General features: G+C 35.3%; 1 protein-coding gene across 1 annotated transcript in view; it reads left to right on the forward strand.

The window, feature by feature from the left end:
- Positions 1–25,423, forward strand: part of LOC148945456 (uncharacterized) — a 77,316-nt gene that overhangs the window by 46,539 nt on the left and 5,354 nt on the right. Inside the window, exon 6 of the mRNA XM_089098592.1 lies at positions 4,713–4,870. Coding sequence (XP_088954718.1) covers positions 4,713–4,870 — 158 coding nt within the window. The remainder of the gene's footprint in view (positions 1–4,712; positions 4,871–25,423) is intronic.

The raw sequence follows: 25,423 nt of genomic DNA on the forward strand, positions 1-25,423 counted from the left end.
AAGAAACTTCAAAAAGGGCACATTCGATTGGAAATTTGGGGGGGCTAGTGCCCTTTTTAATAGTCGAAAGTGATTGGAGGGCAACTAGCCCCCCCCCCCACGCCCATCATTCCCCCAAACACATCCAATCAAATTTTGAGATAGCCATTTTGTTCAGCGTAGTTGATTTCCAGATAGAAAATATGTTTTTGAGGAGGACAATCCCTCCCATCCCTCGGGGCAAGGGTTTTAAGTTATGCCCTGAGGGCATATAAGAACGATGTTGGCACAATGTACTATGAATTATTTTTTTCCTTTAGAGCAGGGCACTTCATATGGAAGGCGTCATCGTAGAAACTTCAAACTGAGTTCATTCGATTCGAAATTGAGAGTTCTAGTGCCCTTTTTAATAGTCAAAAGTGATTGGAGGGTAACTACCCCCCCACGCCCGTCATTCCCCCAAACACATCCAATAAAAATTTCGAGATAGCCATTTTGTTCAGTGTAGTTGATTTCTGGATAGAAAATATATTTTTGAGGAGGACACTCAACCAAAATCCAAGGACAAGGGTTTTAAGTTATGCCCTGGAGACAAATAAGGTTTTTATAGAAGGCATTGTCGTAGAAACTTCAAAACAGGCTCATTCGATTGGAAATTCGAAGGGCTAGTACCCTTTTTATTAGTCAAAAGTGATTGGAGGGCAGCTAGACCCCCCGGCCCATCATTCCCCCAAACACATCCAATCAAAATTTTGAGAAAGCCATTTTGTCAGGGTAGTTGATTTCCATATAGAAAATATGTTTTTTTGGAGGACACTCCCCCAAAACCCTCAGGGCAAGGGTTTTAAGTTATGCCCTGGGGGCATATAAGGTTTTTTATAGAAGGTGTTGTCGTAGAAACTTCAAAAAAGGCTCATTCGATTGGAAAACAAATCCAATCAAAATTTTGAGATAGCCATTTTGTTCAGTGTAGTTGATTTCCAGGTAGAAAATATGTTTTTGAGGAGGACACTCCCCCACAACCCTCGGGGCAAGTTTTTTAAGTTATGCCTCGAGGGCATATAAGAACGATGTTGGCACAATGTACTATTTATTTTTTTTTCTTTTAGAGCTGGGCACTTCATATGGAAGGGGTCGTCGTAGAAACTTCAAAAGGGGCTCATTCGATTGGAAATTGGGAGTTCTATTGCCCTTTTGAATGGTTGAAAGTGATTGGAGGGCAACTAGCCCCCCACGCCCATCATTCCCCTAAAACATCCAATCAAAATTTTGAGATAGCCATTTTGTTCAGCGTAGTAGATTTCAAGATAAAAATATATTTTTGAGGAGGACACTCCCCCACAACCCTCAGGGCATGGATTATAAGTTATGCCCTGGGGGCAAATAAGGTTTTTATAGAAGTCGCTGTCGTAGAAACTTCAAAAAATACTCATTCGATTGGAGATTAAAAGGGCTAGTGCACTTTTTAATAGCCGAAAGTGATTGGAGGGAAACTAGCCCCCCCGCCCCCGCCCCAAGCCTATCATTCCCCCAATCAAAATTTTGAGATAGCCATTTTGTTCAGCGTAGTTGATTTCCAGACATAAAATACGTTTTTGAGGAGGAAACTCCCCCACAGCCCTCAGGGTAAGAGTTTTAAGTTATGCCCTGGAGGCATATACGGTTTTTACAGAATGCGTTGTCGTAGAAACTTCTAAAAAAGCTCATTCGATTGGATATTCATAGGGCTACTGCCCTTTTTAATAGTCGAAAGTGATTGGAGGGAAAATAGCCCCCCCCCCCTCCCACGCCCATCATTCCCCCAAATACATCCAATAAAAATTTTGAGATAGCCATTTTGTTCAGCGTAGTTGATTTCCTGATAGAAAAAATGTTTTTGAGGAGGACACTCCCCCACAACCCTCAGGGCAAGGGTTATAAGTTATGTCCTGGAGGTATATGAGGTTTTTATTGAAATCTTTGTCTTAGAAACTTGAAAAAGGGCTCATTTGATTTGAAATTCAAAGGACTAGTACCATTTTTAATAGTCAAAAGTGATTAGTGATATATTTTGTTGTTGTTGTTGTTTAGACCAGTGCACTTCGTATCGAAGGAGTTGTCGTGAGAACTTCAAAAAGGGCTCATTCGATTGAAAATAGAAAGGGCTGATGCCCTTTTTAATAGTCGAAAGTGATTGGAGGGCAACTGATCCCCCTTCCACTCCCAGCCTCCCCCGCCCCCCCCCTCCTATTTGCCTATTATGTTTAAAAACTAAATGTTGCGTTAAGATTAAACCAAAATGCAGTGTGATAATGCTAATTCCCAATAAGGCGTCTCAGCAGTATCCCACGAATGACTGAGGGTATTATGTTCAAACTTTTGGGGCTACTTCTGCTCTTAAAATTTAACTAAAACAAAATACCCTAAGTTTATCCAAGCTATCAAAGAAAGTAAACAGATTTTTTGCGAATGGTATCAAGTTTTCCATTTCAGGTCAACTAGAGGAGGTATGAAACTAAATTAAACAGTACTATTCGTCTCCAAATTTTAAAAGGGTGTATGTTGTTAAAAATTGCTGAAATTTTTTCTCCAGCATACAAATAGAAGGCCAAACTATAAAGTCTTAAAAAACGAAAAGATTTAAAGTATTATTTTCTTTTTACCTGAAAAGACTATGTCACTTTACCCTATGCCTTCCCAAGGCCAGAACATAATGTACACTTTACTGAAAAAATACAAATGACTGTTCATTATTAGTTTAACATACATACACTGATATTTAGCAGTTAATACGTTAAAATTATTTGATTTATTAAATATATAAAAGCAAAAAAGTATCCATTTTTCAGTGAAGTGCAAATATTGCTTTGGCCATAGGTAGGCTTTGGAGGTTTGAACCCAACTTATGTTAATTTTTGCTCGTTTTGAGCTTGACTCGGTTATTTATTGTAATTTCTTTTCATTTTGGGTTTCATTTTATTTATCGATGCTGATTTGTGGTAGTTTCACGCTTGGTAGATTATTTGATTTTATTTTTGCTAATTTTTTGTTTAATGGAGTTCTTTACTTTTCTTTGAAAAACATATTTTTTGGAAATTTTTTTTTTAATAAATAGCATCAAAGATTCATTTCTATCCAGTTTCCTTTTTATTTGCACCCATGTGAGAAAGTATTATCCAAATTTAAACACTCATTCTATGATAATGTTTTTTTTATATATTCGAAATTATTTTGATCCGTGGTTTTTTGGAATGTGATTTCAAATTCAAAACAAAGAAAATTCAACAAAAAGCAGACGTTTTTAAAAATAAAAATAGGATGAATAAAAATAATAAAATAAGAAAAAAAAAATGCAATGAGTGAACATAAATTTGCTTAATAAAATGTTTGCACTACTTTACGAGAAGAATGTTATTATTGGCTTGATATTCATAGTTTCGGTTGAACTTGAAGAAGTAAGATCCTTGCATAGACATTCTAGATTGGGTTCTTATATCTTATTAGGGGTCTTTTTACTAGTTTATTATCAGGCGAAATATAGACAGATTTTTGAACCTGTAAAGATCAGCAAAACTATGCGGACCCCTTTATGGCTGGTTTTGGAATTGAACCTGTCAGAATTGAACCTGCATTATCCTTCTTGGATAAGGCAGAATTTTAAAATTACCCCTTTTTTGCGTATATAAGGATTTAAGTGGGAAACCAGACCTATTTTAAATGTGTTTTTTTTTTACCATAACGCAAATAAATTGTAAATACCTTTGGCCACAGAATCTCAAGCACTGAATTAATTTGAATCAATCCAATTTAACCCCCAAATTAACCCGTAATTATGTCCTGAACGTTATTAATATTATCAGACTAATGATGCAAATTTCTTTCTCGGTCCAACGTACAAGAAAAGCCAAAAATGTCAATTTTACACTTCTATTTGGCCATTGTTGTCCATATCTGTTGATTTAACTGCATTCAAAATAAATATTCAGCTGAGTAAATGCTTAAAGAGTAAACTAACTCTGCCCCTCTGCACAGTTTTTCTACTGGCTACATAGTTGATTCATAATTTGATCTTCGACTAGCTGCTCTATTATAACAGGCTGTTCTATTATGGCTAGCTGTTCATTATAACAAGTCTATATTAACTGAATTTGATTAAGAGGAATTTTATTAGGCACAGGTTGGTACAAAAAGGTGAAGGAAAAGCGTTGAGGAAGAAATCTCTTTCATACAATGTCAAATATGAATTATCCTATTCATGTTGTTTGGATACTGATATAGCCAATTCTTTTGTCGCACTGACGTCCGAGAAGCTCAAAACCAGTTCAAAGATATCCCTCAATGAAGAATTTGATTTGTTATCTATCTCCTTCTGTTTTTTTTGTTGGAATCTGTTATCAATCTTTTTGCTATACAAGTCTTTTTTTTCAATGCGCTGCATTTTAAGTATCAAGCCGGGATTCTGCAGATGTAATATTTGTCATATTCAGACATAGAATTAAAGGCGAACATTATGTTCGGTATCGAGTGAATGCCTACCTTTCTTGGTGAACATTTTTAGGGCAATCCTCAAAGTAATGTGCTTACCTTTCAACCTTTTTAAAGCAATCCTTGCTTATATAAATATTTCTCCTGGGTGTTTTTGCAGCCAGAGTCATCTGGTTTCCAATTATCACAAGAGAATAGTCTCTTATGCCTGAAGGTAAGCGAGTGTTGCTCATTATAGGTGAATAATGAGAACCTTTGAACCTTTTTAGGTTGAAGTTTGAGAACTATGAAAGCAACGGAGGCATGATACAACAAAGAGAATGGAATCCAAGACCAAGATTTACAATAGATGATATCATTCAAATTTTAACTGCTGCGGGAAAAATTGCTTCCAACAGACGGTCAAGTGTCCTACCAGTCTTACCAAGTAAGTTTACCTTATATTATGTAGATGGGTTTCAAGTTTGAGCGAGAAGGAAAAATACAAAAAAAAAGAATATTTTCTAAGCATAAAACTGTTTGTAGCAGTGACTGGTAGATTGAGCAATCCTTTCAACGATTAATAAAACTCAGAAAATCTTTGTATTCTATTTTCAAATGTGTAATTTTGATAAGTTTAAAGTTACTAAACAATAAGCAGAACCATAAGAAAACTATATAACTGGCGAATAGACCCCAAAAGGTACAAAAAACACTTTCGAATGGGGTATGATCTCGACGAAAAATGTACCATTGATTCCAATATGTGTGAGAACTTTCAAATGACAGTTTCAGCATCCTCTTTAATAATTTTATTCATCAGAAGAATGGTCATATGGGAGTCTGTGTTTGTTTTTTCTGTGCCTTTTTAGAGGGGAGGGGTGGTCACTAAAACAAAGCTGAATCAAAAGCATTGTGCGGCTAAACCCTCTCATGATTGATTACCACCTGTGATATCATGCTGTCTCATCGTGTAGACACCAGTTCAAAGCTATACTCATTCTTTGGGGATGTGAAAGCACAAGATGGCTGGCTATGCAACGGATATCAGCACAGATGTATGGTACTCTGAAGTCGAGTGCCATTTCTTTACCTTTGTTTTGTATACTCTTTCTTAGAAGCTCTTTTCACCATTTCTTTACTTCGCATCGGGAATAAACATGTCATCCTAAAACGGGTACTGGGTTTGTATATTAGGTGCTTCAAGTTAAAGACTAAAAACTGCTGTGCCTTTCTATCTCTTTAGCTTGCCTTTCAGAAATGGTGCGAGTCTTTTTATGGCATAAAACTTTCCTACAACAAAAAAAGACTCCCAAAATGTCAGTATCGTCCCCCCCGCCTATGTACTTCAATATATTTTGTATTACTCGTACTTTCAATGTCCTCCCGTGTACTTATGTATTCTTGCAACCAGATAAAAGCTTCGCAGATGTAGAGGACGATGTCCATAATAAAACAGTTCTGGAGATCTGTCTCCATGTTTTTTGTCTCCAAATGTCTCCAAACTGTCTCCAAATGAGTGGTATCACTGGTCAACAAGATTGACCTGCATTATTCATTTTAAAGCTTTACAGCTCAGTTTAAAACGCACCTCGCCTGATGTAAGCTAATTTATCTGTCAGTTTACCTATCTGTTCTATTAACTATGCTCTTTATCTCTATAAAATATTTCAGACACTATAGGAACATTTTTACGAGACGTGTCATCAAAATTCATTTGATGACTGATTGAATTGATTGCTATAGTTCAACTGCATAATCTATCCTGGCAAATTTTCTTGTATCAAGTGAATGAAGACCAGGATCTGTAAAGTTAGCTGGTTTTCTTGTAATCTTCCTGGACAGGTTAAATAGTTAAAAATGGTTTATTTTAGTTTGTGGAAATTTCTCAACACTTGTATTGGCAAAGGTTCAAAAGCAGCCTCTAACTTTTGGCTTATGAATGGTGGAATTTTGGCATAAAAGTGGTTTATTTTATTTTGTGGAAATTTCTCAACAATTGTGTTGGTAAAGGTTCAAAAGCAACCTCTAACTTTTGGCTTACGAATGGTGGAATTTTTTCATAAAAATGGTTTATTTTAGTTTGTGGAAATTTCTCAACAATTGTGTTGGTAAAGTTTCAAAAGCAGCCTCTAACTTTTGGCTTACGAAGGGTGGAATTTTGACTAACCAAATTTCCTTTTGCCATTTTCATCAATTCAGCGGCTTTTTGAAAATTAACGATGTATTGATATAAATATTTTTCCGTTCGTTTACATAAAACTGAATAAAAGAGTTTTTCTTCTAAATTTAAGCACATATCAGCATAATAAGTCAAATCGAACAGAAATCGTCCTGTAAATGAGATCAGCTGCTGCCCGCTACGCCCCTCACTCTTTGCGATAAAGTTTAAATAGAAATAAACTGAATACAGGTTACCTTGCAAAAATAAAGCAATTTGGAAACAATAGGTATTTAATCTATGAATGATACTTTGAAGCATTTAAACTAAATATCTTATTTTTTCTGGTAAATGTGAATAAATAGACCCTTCCATTTCGAGCTATTGAGAAAAAACAAATAAAAACTGTATCACACTGTTTTTCTATTAAAGTATTCGTCGATGAAGTCTTGGTGGAAAAAAGTCAGGCTGCTTTGTTCTAATTAAGAAAAACGAAGAAAAATCTTTTAGTTTTTAGAGTTTGCTACCCCAAATACAATGATTTAAATTCTTAATTCAAGGAAATATAAGCTCATTCGTTCTCATTAATATGTTTGATAGTACCGTGGTCTAACAAACTCTGCTCTGTGATCGTCCATGTTTAACAAATATAAATACTTGCCCAAAAAAGTGTTTGTCATTTGAGATAAAGCCACCTTATCCTTCCCACATGTGCTTAAAGTGTAGAAGGAAACGGTTTAGTTCATTTTGAACTTTAGTTGCATGTGCTTTTTGTACCATCTACTTCATATTTTCTTTGATGATGATTTTTTCATAGATAGCACCGGTAAAGCCACAAACCTTGCTATTCCTCAAACTGAAAACCTGTGTTCATAATACAGAAAATTTTATATCTTGAAAATGTAAGATAAATTGAGGTGATAGAATATTATCATATATCATTAGTCTTTTCATAAGTGTTTGTTTTCATATTAAACGCGTTTCTCTAATCTTTTTAGCGCATTTCATTGGTTTTATCAGTACTACATTGGCTGATCAGCCATATTTGTGGTCTATTGCTTGTATTTTGTCTGAGATAGAGTTGATTTGCATAATAATTATTGACTGAAGGGGAAAAATGAATTGACATATTAGTCAATATGAGATTATTGACTAATTCTCTCTTTAAATGCCAAATTGAAAAAGACAAATAAATAATTTTTAAACCTAATGTTTCTATAATTTCTTATATAATTTCTAGATTGCCTTTCCGTTTACAATTAAAACGAAATGCAACTTATCGGGGAAAACTGGTATAACATTTTAATAAGGCAGTTAAAAAATAGCAAAAAAATTTCTGGCTAATAATAATAAAGGTCTGAACATTTCGACTTTACATTCAGGAGCTTTTATTAAAAGAAACAAAAAAGGCAGAAAAAAACAAACGAAAATAGAACGAACTTAATTAAATGATTGCATATAAAAAAAGGGGAAAAATAAAACAAAAAAAATGATAAAACTCACACTTTAATGAATTGCAATATGATTATTATCAACAATACATTAGGAAAGCAAAGCGACAAAGCAGGATAAGTTATGCAGTATGTATGATAAATAGAATATTATAATGCAAGCACGACAAGAAAAAAACAAAACAGGCTACAGAGGGTTGTTGGAATGACAGAAAATATCAAAATCAATGTCTATTTGCCTTGAAAATTTTACAAATTCCTAGTTTTACTTTAACTTACTGTAGGTCAAGGTCAAGATAACATTATTGCGTTTGGCAAATAGCATGAATCTATTCATTTGCCAATCTAGCAGAAGCACATTGGTTTTTCTCATTTTAACATAACATCTGTTTTTCTATAATTTGAATTTCGTCTAAGTTGAAAAAGACAAACGTGCTTACTTTCAATCCAACTCTTCCAACCATCGATATTTTCCAACAAATCCATGTTTTGTAGCTATCCACAAAATCGATATTTTGTAGCTATTATTTTTTGCTTTTGCATTATTTTTTGCTTTTATTTATTTTTTGCTTTTATTTACCAGTCTTGTCTTAATGGACAACAGCCTCTGCAAAGGGCTGCCTCGGCCCTTTTGGGGTACCTGCAAGACTGGGGACCTTGCGGTCAACTCTATTCCCACTTGAGGAGTGGCGCACCTCGAGGAAATTATAGCCTAGTAAACGACACAGCATTCGCACGGGATTCTGACTAATGGACAATTCTTCTGGGCTTGGCATGTTTTGACGGGCGTCTTCGGGCTGAAAAACTTCTTCTTAGCTAATTTATCTACTATGGGCTGCCTCCCCGTAGTAGCATAATATTTGTAGGCGTGAATATGTAATCAGTCGAAGGTAATAGGCTTGAGATAGTCTGTGCAGGATCTCTTGTTGATACAAGAGCATCGCCCAGTGCTGAAAACCATGTTGTGACCAAGATGGACCCAGGATTGCACAAAGCCTCTATTCATGGAGGTCCCAGGAACTTCTTGCTGTCCGGTTATAAGCCGGCTAAGCGCTCTATCTCCCGTTCTAAGCACTTCGGTGTAGACTTGAGAAGATATGCGATCCTCATCCTGCACTGGTATCTGGTATCATTGCTTTTCCTGAGGTGAAAATAATTTCAATGATGAACATGAAAATTGGAACTTGGAATGTTACGACGTTAAAAAATGACTATCGTATCGACATTTTTACTGACGAATTCAAATGATTCAAACTGTATTTATTAGGGGTTTGAGAAGCTCATATCCCAGGGGTAGGAAGCATGAATTTAGGTGATATAGAATTTGTTTACTCAGGCAGGAAGGATGGGGTACATGGACAGGGAGTAGGGCTCATGATAAATATGGAGGCTCCTAAGTCTTGTTTAGGCTGGGAAAGTATTAATAATAGAATACTAATTGCTCATTTTATGACTAAAAAGTTCAGGGTATCAGTTACATTAGTATACGCCCCTGTAGAACCAACTGACGGAGATACTAGTGACTCAGATGAATTTTACTTACAGTTACAGGAGCGAATAGACAGGGTCCCAGGTAGAAATATGATATTATTACTGGGAGATTCTAACGCCTAGGTTGGTAGAAATAGGGATAGATGGTATCCTAGCCTAGGTAAATTAGGTGTAGGAAAAGAAAGTAGTAATGGATACAGACTTTTACAATTTTGTAGGTATAACAATCTAGTTATAAGCGATACGGTGTTTGGTCATAAAATGGCTCATAAATTAACTTCGTATTGACGTGATGGTAAGACAGCAAACCTTATTGATTATGTTATAGTAAACCGAAGACTGGCAGGATCAATGAAAAGATACTAGGGTATATAGGAGTGCTGTTATTGATGTTAAAAGTAAAGATTACCATCTAATAGTGTCTAGGGTTAATTTAAAGCTGAAATATCGGAAGGGTCACTACCTCGTGGGAAGTGATGTTGTTAGTAGATGCCAGGATGAGAATTTGAGAGAAACTTTCTAGGAACAGTTGAATACTAAACTAAAGAGTTTAAAATTTGATAATGTGGAAGATGGTTGGAATAATTTTTAGAAAAATAATTTGTGAAGTTGCTGAAGGTGTCTTAGGGAAGAAAGCTAGAACTGCAGCTAAAAATATTTGTGAAAAAGCTTTATGTATAATAGAAAGGAGACAGGGCTTGTACAAGGATTATCTGAGTGATAGATTGTATGAAAACAAAACGAATGTAAAGAAACTGGAGAAAGCATTAAAATATGAACTAAGGAGGTGTGAAGTGGAGGCCATGGATAAAATTGCCAAGGATCTGAAAGATGCAGCTAGACGGCATAATAGTGAAATACTGTACTAGCATGTTAATAAATTGAAAGGGAGTAGTCAATTCGGACTTGGCCTAGTTCAACATGGAAATGGGGCCGCAAATAGCGATAAGGAAAAAAACTAAAGAGAGATCGGCCGAACATTTTGAGAAATAAAAGAGCTTTAATAAAGGTTTTATCCTTGTATGGTATACCAGACAAATACATTAAAGTGATTACTGCTATGTACGAGAATAGCATTGCTGCGTTTAATGTGGAAAGTGAGGTTAGCAGCTGGTTTTGTATTAAATTAACTAAAAAAAACAAGTTTTTTAAACTGAAAGTAAGGTACGACGTTAAAACTTAAAACGAACAAAAATTATTCCGTATATGAAGGGGGCTGTCCCCTCCTCAACCCCTCGCTCTTTGCGCTAAAGTTTGACTCTGTCTCACAACTTTATTTTTTTAAACAATAAAAACTTTAGCGTAAAGAGCGAGGTGTTGAGGAGGGGAAAGCCCCTTTCATATACGGAATAATTTCTGTTCGTTTTAAGTTTTAATGTCGCTCCTTACTTTCAGTTAAAAAATCTTGTTTTTTTTTTATTTAAGTTCTGAACGTTTTTGAATTAATGCAGCTTTGATTTTGAATCACCGTACATGAATAATTAAAACGAAATTCGCATATTAATTTTCCTTTTTTTGGGCTAATTGGCTATCTCGAAATTTTATTCTGACGTAACTTACGAATTAACTTACGTAACGAATTTCTATATTTGTATATTTTTATTACGTATATTAGGGAGTTCGCTCCCTAGTCAATACCTCGCTCTTTATACTAAAGTTCGAATTTTGTCCGAATCACAAACCCCTGAATCACAAAGGCCGGTTAATTAGAATAGATGGCTCTTTTAAAAGTACTGAAAAAAACTTTAGCGTAAAGAGCAAGGTATTGACTGGAGGGAAAACCCCCTCATATACATAATAATTTCTGTTCGTTTTAAGTTTTTATGTTGCTCCTTACTCTCAGTTGAAAAAAACTTGTTTTTTATTTAATATGTGATTGTTCTTTAAATGATACTGGAAAATCTGGCGCCTCCTTCATAGAAATATCCCATCCGCTACGGCAATATCATCCAGGTAAATACCCTCCCACGTATCTCCTACTCTAACCCCGACCCCCAACTAGAAAACAAAACCTCCTGAAAACGCCTGTATACTTGCCATTAACCAACACTATATGGAAATAATGGGCAAAGTTTATAACTTGCAGCCCTTCCCCCGGGAACAGTGGGGGATTAAGTCATCCTCAAAGACATATTAAATTAGATTTTCGACTATGCTGAACAAAATGGCTGTCTCAAAATTTCGATCGGGTGACTTCGGGAAAAAAATGAGCGTGGGAGGGGGCCAAGTTTCCCTCCAATTTCGGTCACTTAGAAAGGGCACTAGAACTTTTAATTTCCGTTTGAATGAGCCCTCTCACGATATTCTAGGACCACTAGGTCAATACGATTACCCCTGGGAAAAAAAAAATAAATAAACACGCATCCGGGACCTTTCTTCTGGCAAAAAATGAAAAATTCCACATTTTTGTAGATAGGAACTTGAAACCTCTACAGTAGGGTTCTCTGATACGCTGAATATGATGGTGTGATTTTCATTAAGGTCATTTAGTTTTTAGGGGGTCTTTTCCCCTTTTTTCGAAAATAGGCCAAATTTTCCCAGGCGCGTAACTTTAGATGGGTAAGATTAAATTGGATGAAACTTATATATTTGAAATCACTATTAAAATCTGATTCTTTTGATGTATCTATTGGTATCAAAATTCCGTTTTTAGACTTTCGGTTACCATTGAGCCGGGTCGCTCCTTACTTACAGTTCGTTACCACAAACTGTTTGATAAATATACGTAACTTACGAATTAACTTACGTATCGAACATCTATATTCATATATTTTTAATACGTATATTAGGGGGTTCACCCCCTACTCAATACCTTGCTCTTTAAGCTAAAGTTCAAATTTTGTTCCAATTCTTTAAAAATGACCCCTTAATCACAAAGGCCGAATAATTAAAGCAAAATTTGCAGATTAATTTTACTTTTATTTGGTTAAATGGCTTTCTCAAAACTTGTTTAATTTTATTTACGAACGTTTTTATTAGTAATAAATTTACGCAACTTACGAATTAAATTACGTAACAAACTTCTATGTTCATATATTTTTAATACGTATATTAGGGGGCTCGCCCCCTAGTCAATACCTCGCTCTTTAAGCTAAAGTTCAAAATTTGTTACAATTCTTTAAAAATGACCCTTAATCACAAAGGCCGTTACTTAGAATAAATAGCTCTTATGAAAGTACTAAAACATCTTTGGCTTAAAGAGCGAGGTATTGACTAGGAGGTTAACCCAACCATACACGTAATATTTTCTGTTCGTTTTAAGTTTAGAGGTTACTCCTTATTTTCAGTTGGAAAACTTGTTTTTTTTTATAATTAATTTCTGATCTTTTTTTAAATAATGCTGGGAAATCCGGCTCCCCCTTCATAGCAATGTCCCTTCCCCCAGGAAAATTTTCTTCATGAAAAGATCCTCCCATATAACCCCCGAACCACCCCCACCCCCCACTATCAGAAAAAAATCCCCCTGAAAACGTCTGTATACATCCCAATAACCAAAACTACATGTCAACATTGGGTAAAGTTCATAACTTTTAGCCCTTCCCCCGGGGGCTTTGAGGGATTAAGTCATCCTAAAAGGCATAGTTATAATATTTTCGACCATGCTGAACAAAATGGCTATCTCAAAATTTTGATCCGGTGATTTTGGGGAAAAAATGAGCGTAGGAGGGGGCCTAGTTGCCCTCAATTTTTTTTGGTCACTTAGAAAGAGCACTAGAACTTTAAATTTCCGTTCGAATGAGTCCTCTCACGATATTCTACAACCACTGGGGCGATACGATCAACCCTGGGAAAAAAACAACAAAAAAACAAATAAACACGCATCCTTGATCTTTCTTCCGGCAAAGAATGCAAAATTCCACATTTTTGCAGATAGGAGCTTGAAACTTCTACAGTAGGGTTCTCTGATACGCTGAATATGATGGTGTGATTTTCATTAAGGTTCTATAACTTTTAGAGGTCTTTCCTCCTTTTTTTGAAAATCAGCCAAATTTTCTCAGGCACATAACTTTTGATGGGTATAATTAGTCTTAATAAAACTTATATTTTTGAAATCAGAATTAAAATCTGATTCTTTTGATGTATCTATTGGTATCAAAATTCCGTTTTTTAGAGTTTCGTATACCATTGAGCCGGGTCGCTCCTTACTTACAGTTCGTTACCACGAACTGTTTGATCAGGAGTTAAGCAGGGTTGAGTTCTATTCCCCTTTATATGGATTATTTTGATGAACTTTGTCTTAAGGAGCATAAGAAAGGCAATGGGAGACCACGGAATCAAATGTGGAGAAAGAAGTCTCCTGGACTTCGATTTTGCTGATGATTTAAGCATCCTAGATGAAAGTGTGGGCAAAATGAATGAAGTTTTTTGAGGTTTTGCGAGTTCAGGGTGCTAAAATAGGTTTGAAAATTAATGTTAAAAAGACTAAGCCATTAAGACTAGGAATAAGTGAAAATGAAAAGGTGACGTTGGGTAATGAAAAGATTTATCAGAAAACGCTTTCTGTAAAAACTTTATATACCCCCAGGGCATAACTTACGTCCTTAGCCCTGAGGGCTGTGGGAGGTTGTCTAACTCAAAGACATAATTGCTGAACCCTTCAGCTACGTTCAACAAAATGGTTATATCAAAATGTTGATCAGAAGTGTTTGGGGAAAAGATGGGCGTGGAGGGGGGGAGCATTTGCCCTCCGATCGCTTTTGACTATTAATAAGGGCACTAGTCATCTCAATTCCCAATTGAATGAACCCCTTTTGAAGTTTCTACGGCAACACTTTCCGTAAAAACCTTAAATGCCCCCAGGGCATAAATTACAACCTTTGCACTGGGGGCTGTGTGGGGTTTGTCATCCTCAAAAACATAATTTTTGGACCTTTCAACCACGTTGAAAAAAATGGCTATCTCAAAATTTTGATTGGAGTTTTTGGGAAAATGGTGGGCGTGAGAGGGGGGTTAGTTGCCCTCCAATCATTTTCGATTATTAAAAAGGGTACTATCCCTTTCAATTTCCAATCGAATGAGCCCTTTTTGAAGTTTCTTCGACAGCGCTTTCAATAAAAACCTTATATGCCCCCTGGGCATTACTTACAACCCTTGCCCTGAGGGCTGTGGGGGGTCGTCATCCTCAACGGCTAAATTTCCAGAACTTATAACTATGTTGAACAAAAACGCCATCTCAAAATTTTGATTGGATGTGTTTGGGGAAATGGTGGCCGTGAGAGGAGGGTTAGTTGTTCTCCAATCACTTTATACTATTGAAAAGGGCATTATCCCTTTCAATTTCCAAGCGCATGAGCCCTTTTTGAAGTTTTTTCGACAGCACTTTCAATAAAAACCTTATATGCCCCCAGGGCATTACTTACAACCCTTGCCCTGAGGGCTGTGGGGGGTTGTCATCCTCAAAGGCTAAATTTCCAGAACATATAATTATGTTGAACCAAAAGGCTATCTCAAAATTTTGATTGGATGTGTTTGGGGAAACGGTGGGCGTGAGAGAGAGTTAGTTGCCCTCCAATCACTTTCGATTATTAAAAAGAGTACTAGCCCTTTCAATTTCCAATCAGATGAGCCCTTTTTGAAGTTTCTTCGACAGCGCTTTCAATAAAAACCTTATATGCCCCCAGGGCATTACTTACAACCCTTGCCCTGAGGGCTGTGTGGGGTTGTCATCCTCAAAGGCTAAATTTCCAGAACTTATAACTATGTTGAACAAAATGGCTTTCTCAAAATTTTGTTTGGATGTGTCTGGGAAAATGGTGGGCGTGAGTGGGGGGTTAATTGCCCTCCAATCATTTTCGATTATTAAAAAGAGTACTAGCCCTTTCAATTTCCAATCTAATGAGCCCTTTTTGAAGTTTCTTCGACAGCGCTTTCAATAAAAACCTTATATGCCCCCAGGGCATTACTTACAACCCTTGCCCTGAGGGCTGTGGGGGGTTGTCATCCTTCAAGGCTAAATTTCCAGAACTTATAACTATGTTGAACAAAAAGGCTATCTCAAAATTTTGATTGGATGTGTTTGGGGAAAATGGTGGGCGTAAGAGGGGGGCTAGTTGTTCTCCAATCACTTTCGACTATTGAAAAGGGCATTAGCCCTTTCATTTTTCCAATTGAATAAGCTCTTTTTGAAGTTTCTACGATCACCCTTTCTATATAAACCTTATAGCGCCCCCAGGGCATAACTTACTATCCTCGCCCTGAGGGCTCTGGGGGGGGGGTGTCATCCTCAAAGAAATAATTTCCGGATCTTTCAAATATGCTGGACGAAATGGTTTTATCAAAATTTTGATTGGATGTGTTTGGGGAAATGGTGAGCGTGGAAGGGGTGTTAGTTTTCTTCCAATCCCATTTGGCTATTAAAAAGGGCACAAGCCCTTCCAATTTCCAATCAAATGAGCACTTTTTGAAGTTTCTACGACAACTTCTTCGGTACGAAGGGCCGTGGTCTAAAAGAAACAAAAAAAAAATATATATTTTGCCAACATCGTTCTACTTAGGCAGCGCTATTGCGCTGCCTATCATAGAGAGAAAAAAATTTGCACCAGGGGTCTCCATTATCTTATAATCTCTGACTGACTTTGTGTCGACATCTTTGGACTTAATTGCAGTGAACTGAAGTTTTCACATCTCACATGTCGTCTAATAATTTTACATTATGAATATGATAATAATATTGATTTGAGGGCAGATCATGTCATGAAATTATGCAGTGAACTAATACATCATCAAAACTTTAGTAAAATATTTTTTCCCAATGATGTAAAGTACATGACATCCCTGAGAAGCTAAGACATATGTTTAAAAAGACGCTTATGTGGTCAGTGTCGAGGGGATCTCATTACTGCCGGTTCCAGGAGTTTTAAGGGAGGCTAGAAGACCCCTTCCTAATAAAAAAAGTTTAATGATTAATAAAAAATAAAATTTTATTTTTAATAAAAATAAAAGTTTGCTCCCTAATAAAAAGTTTAATGATTACTCCCATAATACTGATAAAATACGATGTGTTTCCATTTGCCTCCCGAAAGGTTATTTCTAGGAGACATGAGGCTTTTAATGCAATCTGGCTTTTTGTCAACTAAAGATTATACACAATTTGTAGGAAGATAAGAAAAGTTTGCGACTACAACTCAAATCTTTCAACTGTTCTTTCTGAAACCTCAAATCTTTCAAAAATTTGTAACTACAGCTCAAATAATCAAATCTTCCTAACCAAATGACTCCAACCGTTTTCCGGATCATTGTTTGTTGTTCATTTTTATTTGTCTTATCATTTCACTTTGAAGGAAAAAATGTAATTTTCCGTTATTGAGGATGACCAGCAAAGAAATCGGCCAAATGTCTAGAACTTTACTTACATATTCCTTTTAAAATTTTTTGGAAGCTAGACATTTTTGTCAAAAATACATGCCTTGAAATACACCTCCCTGAAGTGTCAAGTATTGCTCTCCAAAAATTTGTAGTGAATATATTCTGCCTTTAAGAAATATTCATAATAAGAGTATTTAGGGCGGAAATCATACCGTCAAAATCTTTCAGATACCCCTCCCAAAAATTTGGCAGCAATTTTTCCCTCTAAGAATATTCAGAAAGTAGAATGTTTAAATTCTGAAAAACCATCTTTTGGATGTACACGATACTCCTCTCTGAAAAATTCCTTGGTAGTCACCCCCCCCCTCTACTCCCTAAAGTCTTGACTATAACCATCGATTTGAGTAATAAATTACTATTCGGTTGAAGTTAGGTATAGATATAGACTGTATATACAGTATTCTGTGATGTATTTATAATGATGTATAACGGGAGCATAGAAAATCTGATTGAGAACAATTTTAACATGTAACTTAAAAATTTCCTAAAAATATTTGTAATTTTCAATAGAGACTCCCTAACTTTCAATGCTGAAACTTCCAAGGGATGGGGAGGGGGATCAAATTGAAATTGAAAGATTCTATTTTTGTGAAAATTAGTTATTGAAAGGGCACACACTACACTCTGAAATTATTTGATTTTCTATGCTTCTTTTCTGGAAATTAATACATTTTTGGTATGGTCAACGCCGATGATGTATTCCCGTAAAGTTGTCACGAAACAATTTCTAACTATTTTATTAAAAACTCCTCGTATACTTCAAAAGTTATTCCAGTGGATTGGTGAAAAACTTATGGTTATATATTACATTTTTGAAGTTCATAAATACTCTAAATATTTTCTTTGTTGCATAAGTTTCATGTTTTAACTTAAAGAAAAGCGAAAAAACGAAGAATTAAAGTTTCTGGTGTCGTAATTATAAAACTTTATAATTTACTATAAAAACAAAAATAAAAAAACTGTGTTGAGTTTCTTTAGCTTTATTTTATGTTTTTCTAAAAATTTAGTCATTTTCAGTAACAACATATTCCCTCAATATTAAATTCTGAACAACAGTCAAGGTAACATTCTGACGACGAAGGAAATAGCCTGAGCTAATAATGTTTCTCCAGAATTGTCAACTTCCATCTCTTTCCTCCGGAACTAATTTCCTATTCCATCCTCTATTTCTAAAACTCTGTTGGAAAGTTTTCACCTGTCGTGTTAATGTACATGCTTCCCTTCTTTCCGGAGATTAATACGTTACAGAGTCTATTTCTATAAATTTCCATGAATAGAAAGATGAAATCTGTCAAATCAGTTTGTCCTGGATATGACAGGATTTATTAATGCTGAATAAGGGTACAGCAATAAGTTTTTGATGTTTTTTCAATTATTGTGTTAGATTCTCTGAAACAAAACTCCTGTTTCTTGATAAAATATTTATAAGTTTGTGAGAATTTATCGCTTTCTTATTTCAATTTCTTTTTTTTACCCTTAAAAATATCATGTTCAAGTTCAAACGAAAAGGGATTATATTTCCTTAATGATATTTTTATTCTTTTGTTTTTGAGTAGGGTGAAAATCCGTTTTTAGGAATTTTTTCTGGTTCCTACATTTTTGCTTTATAATAAATTTTTGTAGCTTTATTAATCATTGTATTGGGCTCTCTGAAACAGAGATGCTAAAACATACTAGGATATTTTCTATGTTGAAAGGATTCATTATGCCTTATATTTTAATTTTATCTTTGAAGTTTTCGCGTTTATTCTCTCTGAGTCGGGACAGAAGGATTTGTATTAATATTTTCCAAGCTACGAAACATTTTTGTTTATTTTTAAGTTTTTTTGACCATTTGCAAATATTCTGTTTATTTTTTATAACAAAACTTCTCTTTCCTCGATATTTTATCACCGTCTGTTCATCGGATTTGGTCATGAACAATTATTTTAAATTTAATTTCTAAAGTATTACAATTATTTTATCCTTGGGACCAAAATCTAAGTTTTGGATGTTTCCTAAATTCACAAGAAACCCTAAAACCATTGCTTTTCTCTGGTATTTTTGATGCTTTTGCAATAATTTATGTAAACTCTAAAAGTTAAATTTGGCAAAAAGAATATACCTAAGACAAAAAAAAACTAGAAAAACAAATACCTAAGAAAACAAGTCTCTATATAAAGGCTGTCTTAAGTTACCTACTTATCAAAATTTTGAAAATTTTCTTAAGAGAGAATGTCAAAAAATTGCAGCTTAAAGCAATTAACTAGTAGATAAAATTTAATTAATTTTGCTACTAACTATACGTAAAAACAAGCATAGCCTTCTTAAAACTATTTAGAGTACAAATTAAATTTTTTCTAAATTATGAAGTATTTTCACAATAAGAAAGAATAATATAGTCTAATTCCCAAGAGGTAACACAATTACAGCTACTGCACTTTCTCTGCATTAGCTGCTCAATCCCTCTGTCCGTTGGGATACATTAGACAGCCTTTTTGAATTGGCACGTCAGAGTAATTTGCTCCCTACAATTCTCTGCAGGTCTTCAGGGATACATCAATAAATGCCTGCACAATTCACATAATGGGGAAAAACTATCCATAGAAAGTCTGAATAAGAGGTATATCCCTAAGGGAGAAAAGGTACATGGAATGGACCTGCAATTCGACAAGGAAAGCATCTTCAAAAGTGTTGGAAAATGCTATATGTTTTTATATTCAGATAAACGAAGCAGGCGCTTCCGCAACTTTGCTACATTACTCTAAATTTAAATGCAAGTATAAGTAAAAAAATAACGCGGGGCCTTGCATCGAACGGAAGGCTTTACAGCATAATTCTTAAGAGCCTAACGATGTTAAATAAAAATGTTTTTATTTTTGCCATGTATTTTTATCAAGAGACACTGAAGCTAAACTGTTGTGCTTGAAAAGATATAAGATAATGAGCCATAGCTTTGAAAACGTACCTAGGCTAATCGTCGTTAGGGGACTTTTCCTTAGTAGGGTTGAAAACCGGAGACGAGGTGTATAAATATGTATGTTAATGTTTATTTATCTGCCATACCGTCCTAAACTAATGAAACTAACATCATGTTTGAACATACACTGAACATACATGTTTGTAGTACACTGTAGAACATGCAGCATAAGAAATATGGACAGATCATTTTTTCTATTTTTTTACCAAAATAAAGAAAAAAAATTTTAAAATTCTCTTCAAAATACCGCAATCCATTGGTGGCTTATGCCATAGCTCATTTGTGAGGGCGAAGGCCCTAGATACTCGCAATCTAGCCACAGCCAAGCGAGGGCCAACGAAAAGTGCGTTTGTATATGAAAGATTATTGGATGGATAAGTAAGATCATGGATAACGCTCCGTGTGCTTCTGGGGGATAATGACGATCTTACAGGAGGTTGATAAAAATAAATGTACAATAACATTTATTTTTATCAACAGACACTGAAGCTAAACTGTTGTATATGAAAATATATAAGAGGAATGAGCTATTACTTTGTAAACATTACTAGGCTAATCTTTCTTAGGGGCTTTTCCTTAGAAGGGATGAAAACCGGGAGCCAGGTCTAAGGTAAGGTCTTATAGGAACAAAAGGATACGTACACCATCAAAGTACACCGAAGAGTTTTGACATGGAGGCTATGCATAAAACGAATGAGGATCTGTGAGATTGAGTTAGACTGTTTGCTACAACTTCTAATAACAACTCACTGCAACACCAAACCACCTAAGGTCAACTCAGCTACGCATGCTCCTTCTCCATGCCAATGTGTTCAGAAACTCCCTCTACACCCTGCCAAGAATTTTCCATTTCCCTTTACTATTTTCTTACGATAACCTCCCACCTGACTCGGAAACGCCTGCTTTTCGTTTGGACATAGACGATTGGCCAACAAGGACACTCTTTGGCAATCTGTCATCGTTTATCTGCAGAACGTATCCAAGCCATTTTAAAGTTTCCCTCATTATAGCCCTATAAAGCGGGATTGAGTGACATTTTCGTACAGCTTACTGTTTGAGATAAGGTTAGTCAGTCAGGAACCCGAAACAATCCTTATGCAATTTTTCTGGAAAACATCTAGAAAATCCTCTTCTGTCTTGCGGAGCACCCACGCTTAATAACTATATTTGAACACTCTCATCTCTGTAGCTACCAATATTCTAATCTTTGTAGCTTCCAATATTCTAATCATTGTTAACAAACTTATTTTACCTATTATTCCAAGTTTTTCAACTGTGAAAAGACACCCTTGGCTATTCTACTTTTAACATCTTTACTGCACCCACCATCTTTACAGATAATACTACCTAGGTAGGTGAAGCTGTTCATTTGATCGATCTTCTCGTTACCTTACATCAACTCTTCACCTTCACTTATTCTTAGTCTTAGTCTTTTTAACATTAATCTTCAAACTTATTCTTGCTCACTGAACTCCCAAAACCTCCAAAAGTTGATCCATTTTGGTAATATTCTCATCTAAGATGCTTAAATCAGCAGGATAATTTAAATTTAGGAGAGTCTTACTTCCCCAGTTGATTCAGTGTCGTCCCATTGCCTTTGCTGTGCTTCTTAGGACAAAGTCCATCAAAACAATCCAAAATAAATGCGGATAGCATGCAACCCTGCTTAGCTCCTAATTTTAATACGAAACCAGCTACTATCCTCATTTTTTACCTTAACCGCAGCTATGTTATTCTCGTACATAGCAGTAATCACTTTGATATATTTATTTGCGTGGTTTGACCAATATTGAGTTATATTTTCTAAAGTGAATTATGCAGTGCACGCATTTTAATCAAAATTGCTTGATTCGATTCTCCCGCCTTTCTTGACTCAGGCACAAGTTCTACCCATTTTTGTTGATGCTGTAATTGCGTCTGTTAAGAAATCTGTTGAAATCAAGCTCTGTTGAAATCAAGCTCTGTTGACTTTGCTGTAATTAGTGTTTATCATCTTAAAATAAATTGCCCGTCTTTGTTTTTCCATTTACAGTTGCTTTTCCAAATGTGTATTTGTTGTTCTCTTGTTCCTAATTGCTTTTTGTGTGGAACTGTCACTTCCGTTCTTAAACGAGGTAAGAGTCCATTGAGCTGTTCTTCTTACAGGCCAATCATGGCTGCTTGTAATCTTAGTAAAATCATTGAATATATCCTACTTCCTTTCATCAATTTGAATGCTAATTTTGGGTAGAACTAGCTCGGTTTTTGGTCTGGCATTGGTTGCCAGCACGCTCACTGTGCTATGGCTTGCCTTCTTAAAGATGCTTCAGCTAAAGGGTATGTATCACTCACATAATTCTTGTAAAAGCCCCTCTTCTTCATAAAACATAAAGCATTTTTACTAATAATCCCAGCTGCAATCCTAACCTTGTTTCCTAAGACACGATCAGCAGCTTCACAGACTATTTTTATCCAAACTTAATTCATTCATCTTGTACATTATCAAATTTTAGACTCTCCAATTTAGTATCAACTGTTCCTAGAAAGTTTCTCTCAAATTCCCATCCTGGAGTCTACCAACGTCATATCTTCCCTGAAGGTACTTACCCTTCCTAAATTTCTGCTTTAGAATATCCCTAGGCACTACTAGATGGGGATCTTTGCTTTTAACATCAATATCAAACACTCTTATATATCCTTAAAATTTTGGATCGACCCTGCCGGTCTTCGGTATTCAATAACATAATCAATAAGGTTAGCTATCTTGCCATCATGTGAATACCTTTTAACTTTTGGGCCATTTTATGACAAAATACTGTATTGGTTATAATTAGATTGCCATACCTACAAAATTAAAGCAGTTTGTAACCATTGCTAACCGTGTAGTCTATAACCGTAACTGGGCTTCTAAAGAAATTGAGACAAATTATTCACTTCAGACTAGTGCTATCTTAATATTTGAATGGAGGCATAATGAGTAATATAGAAAGTGCTAAGGAAATAAGGTCTAAATGTTTTATAAAGTTAAATAGTAGTAAGGGAATTTACAAGGCCATTTGAGGCTACTGCAGAACAAAGCTATGTCAGCTTCTTGGCTATATTTACCCTAGGGACCAGTAGGCCTTGCTACAGAGAGGTTTAAACTGTAGTTTTCTTAGCTTTACTAATCGTTTAGAGGGTGGGCTAAACCATGAGAAGTATATTCGCCATGAAAAAAAAATGGTGAGATAATTTTTGAGGATTTAGAGGCGAAAGAACATTTATTTACTAAGGATAGAAGGCATTAAAAGAACTAAACAAGAATAAGTCGATAGATCCTAATAATGCGGATTTTCTTTTTTCTTTTTAGTATAGTGGCTTCGGAACTTAGGAAAGGCACTTAAAACGGTAAATACAATTTTTGAATAAACGGGAAATTCCTTTAAAGTTTGAGGAAATCTTTGCTTTAGCCCCTTTATCATATAGGTGATAACTATAGAAGCAGCAATTATGACGACATCAACTATGTTTTGGTAGAGAGTAAATATCTTATCATTTCGATATTTATAAGACTAAGAGATGCTGTAAATAAAGTTTCGCAGGAAGAGCTGTGTAGTTATAGAACATAGAGAGAATGTTTTTTTTACCGAATTTCCACGCTTAGATGAATATCTAAAGGAAGCGGCTGAACCACCAGATCTTTTTGTCCCGACTCTTATGACGTCCTAACAGATGTTTGTTCCCCAGACAAAAACACTTTAATGAGGGCCCTGTTATTAATATAATATATATATATATATATATATATATATATATATATATATATATATATATATATATATATATATATATATATATATATATATATATATATATATATATATATATATATATATATATATATAATCGGGGGTTACGTGGGAGGATCCATGGAAGAAGTTTTTCATTGGGGAAGGGAAATTGCTATGAAGGGGGCACCGGATTTCCCAGCATTATTTAAAAAAACGATCAAGCTTTTTTGACCTGTTTTAACTTCAAAAACAAATATTAATATCTTAGCATTTTGATATTTATTAGACTAAGAGATGCTGTAAATAAAATTTTGCAAGAAGAGCTATGTAGTTAAAGGACATAGAGAGAATGTTTTGACCGAATTTCCACGCTTAGATGAATATCTAAGAAGCGGCTGAACCACCAGACCTTTTTGTTTCTAACAGATGACGTCCTAACAGATGTTCAATTCCCCAGACATAAACACTTTAATGAGGTGCACCATTGAGGTGCACCATAATGAGGGCCCTGTTATTATGCGGTGCACCAGGTATGTGATTACAATTATTATGGCTATATATGACAGTAATATTGCTGCAGTTACGGTAGGAAGAAAAATTAGTAATATGTTTTGTGCGGAATCAGAAGCTCAGCGGCGCTTTGTTTTAGCTCAGTTTAAATGGGCCATTTGGATTAATTTGTGATAACACAGCCCACGCTAAGTGTGAAAATTGTAGTAAATTGGAAGGTAAAACTCCCGTAAACTTAAAATATGCAGATTAATTGAGTATTTTAGGTAAAGTCTAATGTATGGAAAGATAAAAGGGCGAATTTTGATACCAAGAAAATGGATCGAGTTCATAGGTTTGTCTACCTAGGTAGCATTATTAGTAAAGTAGGTGGATACAGTGACAAATTAAAATATAAATACAATAAGAGTAAGCAGGTTTATAAATAAATAGAAATAGATGAATATATATGATAAATAAATAGTAATGAAAATGTAAATAAGTATAAATAAAAATTTGAGTAAATATGAAAGTTAGCATACATTGCAATATAGATAGAATATATATATATATATATTATTTGAAAAAAAACTACGTTTTCTAAAGAGTTAAAGAGGCTGAGTTAAAAGGTCGAACCTTAAAACGTACAGGGATTAGGAGGCACAGTTGGGGGGCTACCGCCCCCAAACCCCCACTTTCGCAGCCTTTAAATATAAAAAAAATTTCTTTAAACTGAAAGTAAGGAGCGACATTAAAACTTAAAACGAACAGAAATTATTCCGTATATGAAAGAGGCCGAGCCCTCCTCAACGCCTCGCTCTTTAGGCTAAAGTTTTTATTGTTTAAAAAAAGAGTTGTGAGAAAGTCAAACTTTAGCGTAAAGAGCGAGGCGTTAAGGAGGGCACAGCCTCTTTCATATACGGAATAATTTCTGTTCGTTTTAAGTTTTAATGTCGCTCCTTACTTTCAGTTTAAAGAAATTTTTTATATTTAAAGGCTGCGAAAGTGGGAGTTTGGGGGCGGTAGCCCCCCAACTGTGCCTCCTAATCCCTGTACGTTTTAAGGTTCGACCTTTTAACTCAGCCTCTTTAACTCTTTAGAAAACGTAGTTTTTTTCAAATAATTTCTGCACGTTTTTGTACAGTTTATTACTTATTATTGCTTGACTAACTGTTAGCTGATCGTGTCAGGAGTTAAAGTTGGGGGCTGCCGCCCCCAAACCCCCGCTCTTGAATATTCTTGTGTTAAGGCTTTTAATTCCTGAATACTCAAATCACGTCGTACAGGGTGCCTCCTAATCCCTGTACGTTTTAAGGTTCGAACTTGTGAATCAGCC

Source organism: Artemia sp. Qi Xiang Cuo, chromosome 13 (assembly GCF_049724085.1).
Source record: "Artemia sp. Qi Xiang Cuo chromosome 13, ASM4972408v1, whole genome shotgun sequence".
In the NCBI taxonomy this organism is placed as follows: Eukaryota; Metazoa; Arthropoda; class Branchiopoda; order Anostraca; family Artemiidae; genus Artemia; species Artemia sp. Qi Xiang Cuo.